General features: G+C 45.2%; 1 protein-coding gene across 1 annotated transcript; it reads right to left on the bottom strand.

Annotated features, from left to right (window-relative positions):
- Nucleotides 1–3,542: 3,542 nt before the first annotated feature.
- Nucleotides 3,543–5,016, bottom strand: LOC103600880. Its single transcript, XM_008585212.1, has one exon. It carries the CDS (start codon nt 4,188–4,190, stop codon nt 3,543–3,545), a length of 648 nt encoding a protein of 215 aa, XP_008583434.1. The 5' UTR covers nt 4,191–5,016.
- Nucleotides 5,017–5,281: the final 265 nt, after the last annotated feature.

Genomic DNA, 5,281 nt, shown 5'->3' with positions numbered 1-5,281 from the left:
AACCCTCGGTGTTGCTCCCACACCTCGCTCAGCCAGTGAGCAGGAACCGGTCTGTATGTGGGATCCGAACCCTCGGAGGGAGCGCCACCGCGCTCCCAAGCGGCGCACTACAGCAGTGCGCCACCGGGCCGGCCCTCATTTTATGTTTTGTAGTGGAATAAATATAAGGAAAAACAATATATGAAAGGCAAAATTTAGACCTTAGTGTCTGTTCCTACAAATATAGGTCAACAAAGTGTTACACTATTTGATTTATTCCGTTTTGATATTTATTACTTTGCTTAAGACTGCAAGACAAAAATTTGAGCTTACATTTCCTGATGTTTTATACAATGCAGTGGACTTTTTAAAAAATATGCAATAATGCATTACTTATATTTCTAACAGAAAGGTTTAATGAATTTTCCCGTTATTTACTAAGTTTGCCATTCATGATATCAAGTGGTATAATGTGTTTCGGTAGTTTAAATTTTAAGTGTGATATTTTAACTACTTGTTGCCAGAAAACAAAATGTCAATCAAGATCAAAAGCTCTAAAAACAAACTGAAATAGAACTATCCAAGAAGTAAAATAGAGTAACCATAGTGACGCTAATTTAAAATTATCATTGATTAAAAGTTTGTTATAAGCAGTGTCATTTTCTGTTTCTTTTTCAGAGCTGTTTTAAGTTATTCATCATATTTTTCCTCCTAAATTTATAACACCTTTAATAAAAGAACATATAATAATAATAGTGCTGGTATTGAATAAAACAGACAGGATGCTCAACAAACTGTGCACGCGCGTGCGTGTGCACATGAGGGCGCGCTCACACAGCGCAGGTCCCATTCCTAAAATGGCTGAGTTGCAGGATGTTGTTGCTTAGTGACCAAACAGTATCTCCTCGGTCACAGAGCAATCTAAACATCAGTGACAGATATGTCCCCTCTGCTTTACACATGGCCGGGACAAATATTAAAGGGTATGTTTATCTTTTCCAGTGGTCAACATTTTTATTTTAAGTCAGTTGTCACTTAATCGACTTCATTATCAACTAAGTTTAGGCTTTAAGGAAAGGCTTTTAGGGAAAAGAGAATTTGCAAAGCTACATCTATTCTTTAGAGAAATTGAAAGGTAGAACCAAGCTTTTCTAACTATGAGACTGAAAGATAGTCTTATTTCAATTAAGGCTATGTGGTGTGTCTACTTTGTTTTGGTATAACCTCCCAGTTGCCAGCAGTCTCTCTTTCTTTCATTAAACTAAGGTAGTTAATTAGCCTTGGACTGTCCTCTCCTCTTTTCTCTTTCCCTTTTTGCAGTAGTAATGATGTCTAATTATCAGCAGCAGTGGATTCCTGCAACATCGGGAGCAAAGCATCTCTGTCGCTGACAGCAAAGCCAGCTGTGAACCCTCAAATCTCAAGTAGCTTAGAATGATTCTTCGTCTATTTGAAAATACCATTCTAATACAGTACTTTATTTCAACCAATATATGCCTTTGAGTGAAAAAGAAATTATATTTTTTGTCTTTCTGGCAATTGTACTCCTGCTATTATAAGGAAAAATCAACAAATTTTTAAGGAAGGAATAATTTGAGATGTGGAGAAACACATGATAAAAGGGGATCTTGTATTTATTTTTTAACTTATTGAAATGATGATTGGCTGCCTCTCAGAGAAGGAGGAGCCTATAATTCTATGTCAGGAGCAGTATAAAAATTTCATAAAGAGCAACAGAAGAACCCATGAATTAGAAACCTCTTTGACATTTCAAAACAGGTTGAATGAAAAGCAGATCTCTTGAACACTACATGGGAACTATTATCTAAGAATATCACCTGATGGATTACATTTTCTCCCATAAATATATGGAATCTTTACTGTAAAGTAAAACACGTGTTACTTTATTATTATCCCTGGAGTTGTCACTCTAGATTAAATGTCTTAGCAGTAATTCTTTAACAACTCTGTATTAATTTGTGACTGAAAATATGGGTATCTGAGCACATGAATGCTGGTTTGAATAAATGGCATCCATAATTACTTTACTGCCCCTAAAACCATTTCAGTATTTACGTTATTTACAATTTTTAATTGATATTTTAAAAGGACAAATATGTTAACACACGTGGTTGATGTAACCAAATCCATGCAAGTATAAACTTATTGGACTAAATACACATGAAGCTATCTGACAGTTAAAAAAATAAACCTAAGTTTAACATGAAAGGAATGAAAGACAACAGATATTATTAAATAACACTTTAAGTAAATATGTCTTAAATGACTGTTTTATTCATTCAGTTAGCTCAGTATTGTCCAAAGGAAAATACATTCTTATTTTTTTAATTGAATTCTAATTTAGTTTGTCTAACACATTTTCTTACTGTTACTCCCAAATACAAATGAATCAAAGCACTTCATTCTCTATAGCAGATTTCTGGCTGGTCCAGACGTAAATAAACCTCAGTTCTATTCACGCCAATCTAGTCCTCATTATTTAGTAAAGGAAGACATTAATCTCACCATTGTCTTTAGCAGTGCCACATTTTAAAGGAGAAGGCTACATTTATAGATTTACCTCCTAGAAACCTTCCAATAATAGTACACTTTTCAAAAACAACAGAACTTTTACGTGTGTTTCCATTTCACCTTTATTTCCATTTCCCATATTCCATATAAATCCAAAACAAATACACATCCTTCAAACAACTATTCCTAATTAATCGCGGGAAACCATAAATTGTTTTCCAAACCAAAAAGAGTCCTCCAAATAATGCTTTGAAAAACCTTCCATGCACATATTTCGCATTTAATATACCTCCTTTCAAGACGTCTCCTTTCTAGCATCCTCCAGGAATATTGCACTGAGAAACAGTTGTCAGCAAGGGAGGGGGGAAAAGGGGACCAAATGCTCAAGAAACCCCAAAGCGAGGCAAAATACAAAGGATGCCAGATAGCCTCCCCCACTCCTATTCCAGGCGAGTACCCACCGTAGCATGACGCAGAAAGGTCTCATGCATCTGACCTGCAATCCTACTAGTAGCCCACAGTTCCCATCTTCCTGTAAAGGGAATCAACGCTGCTGCCGCTTTCCAGCCCCACAGGCTTCTGTCCTGCGAGACTGAGATATGCTGCTCTCAGTGCCAGTATCTCACAGCGCCTGGGCTAGAGCTTTGTGGCCATGAGACTAGAGCCGTCCCAGAAAGAGGAACGAATACACACACCATTCGACCGTGCTCAAACCTGGCTCTTTGTTGTTCTTCATCTAGCTGTGGCTTTATTCGCGGAAGGGGGCAGTGAGGAAGGAAACGGGGGCAGGTGGGAAGGAAGCATCTCCAGGACCTTATCTACAATGTAAACAGTCGTGGCAAAGGTCGCTAGGAGTGAACAAGGCATTCTGTTTGCCCCATACGTCCCGGGCGGCGGTCTAACAATAAACCCTGACAGTGTCCTGGGGAAAAGCCCACATTCAGGGCTGGCGCCACATTCGGGCTTCGTGCCAATAAGGAGACAGTGTAGACTATCGATCAGAGCGTGCGGCTGGGGTTCCAGCCTGGCCTTTATGCGCGGTGGCAGTGGTGGGACATGCGCCAGGCGCTCGACGAAGGACATGGGACAATGGCCCAGCCCGAAGACGCCACGCCGGACGCCGCCCGAGCCGGGGAAGGAAGCTCCAGCATCCCAGCCGGTCCCGGAGCCGGGAGGCAGGGAGGGCGGCCGGCTCTGGAGATGCACTGCCGCTTTAAAATAAAGGACCACAAAGACTCCACGGTGGGGAAAACGCGCCTGGCTAATGCCAATGGGGACGGCTGGGGAGGGGGCTGAGGAGGGTGGGGGCACACGAACCAGCGGCGGCGCACGGGGCCCCCGCTCGCCCCCCTCTCTCGTCCCTCCCCGCCGGGCTGCTCGGGCAGACAAATAACAGAGGAAGGCGACTCACTCACCGTGGTCTTGACAGGCACGTAGAGCACTTGCTTGGCGCCGCCGCCTCCCCCGCGGACCTCGTCGGGCTGGCCCAGCTGGAAGCCCTTCGATTTGACCCAGAATTTAAATTTGGCGTTGTCCGTGGAGCTCGACTCGGAGCCATTGAGGAGCTGGACGATCCGCTCGTATTTTTTACGGGTCACCGTCTTGGTCTTGCCTGAGTCCCCGTAAGTCCTAAGGCACCAGTCCTGGAACTGGCGGTACATGTCGCGCTCGCTCTCCATGTTCCCCGCGCCGGGTCGCCGGCCGGATGCTCCCAGCGCACTTCGCACCTGTTCACCCCGGGCTCATGAAAAATGCAGCCCCGGCCACGATGCAGGGACGCGAGGTCCCGGCCGCGGCGGGAGCCTGCCCCGGGTGGGGGGAGGAACGGGGAGAGGGGAGGAGGGTCCGGTTGGGCACCCGCAATCAATGCCCTGTGTTACCAAGTCTGGTTCATTCGTAATTGCAACCGATGTCTCGGACGCTCTCGTCCTCTTAGTGATCGGTCTCTTTAATATTGTGTGACCAGAACCATCCCGACAGCATCCGGCCCAGAGGAGCTGGGTTGTGAATAATTAAAATCCCATTCCTTGGTTTATTAAAAAATCCCAGTATTGACTTGGGGTGGTCCCTCGACGCCTCGCCCCCGGGCTGCGTTCGGGGCAGGGCAGGTTGAGCGCAGCACCGCCTCCCGCGCGCGCCCCAGAAGCTTCCTCAGCCGCCGGCCCGAGGTCCGGGAGCGAGGGCTGCGCCTCCCCCGAAAGCAGCGGCCGGACCGATGGCCTGCGAGCCCCGCAGGGCGCACGGGTCCCCGGGCTCTCCTTCCTCCAGGTCCTGCCCCGCTTAGGCCTTCCCAGCGACGGGCGTTACGGACTAGAAAGAAAGTTCTTACCTGTCATATTTTTAAGCCTATCAAATCCTGTTTTACAAGAAATTTTTTTAAGGTATTTTAAAAACGACTTAAAATGTCATTTTTTTCAGCTGCATTTGGGCTAAATTCCAGCCCCGTATGTAGGTTCTAGGAGTAAAGACCCAGAAATTAGCAAAGCATTCATGGAGATTTGGCCATAGTTCCACAGGATTGACTGTAGTGCCCCAGACAGATACCCGTTCAGGGTAAACGAAGGCAGGCCGCCGCCGGCGGGTCCCCCGGATGATGATGGGGCTCGCGGACAGGACTCTGTTTTCTCCTGAACTGGGTATAAGACACAGAAGTAAGTTTATGATACAGATGCTTGTAACCCTTTGCATGAAATTAAAATAGAGAAATCGTTTTCCCCTTGCTTGGTCACAGTTTGTAGTTCACACAGGAGGTTTCGTTTGTCTATTTTCC

This window comes from Galeopterus variegatus, unplaced genomic scaffold, assembly GCF_000696425.1.
Source record: "Galeopterus variegatus unplaced genomic scaffold, G_variegatus-3.0.2 Scaffold3494, whole genome shotgun sequence".
In the NCBI taxonomy this organism is placed as follows: domain Eukaryota; kingdom Metazoa; phylum Chordata; class Mammalia; order Dermoptera; family Cynocephalidae; genus Galeopterus; species Galeopterus variegatus.
The sequence above is the reverse complement of the archived record's forward strand: the minus strand, read 5'-3'. Positions and strand labels throughout refer to the sequence as shown.

Coding starts and splice junctions, on each gene's coding strand:
- LOC103600880 (XM_008585212.1), bottom strand. CDS start 4,190: ATGGAGAGCGAGCGCGACATGTACCGCCAGTTCCAGGACTGGTGCCTT.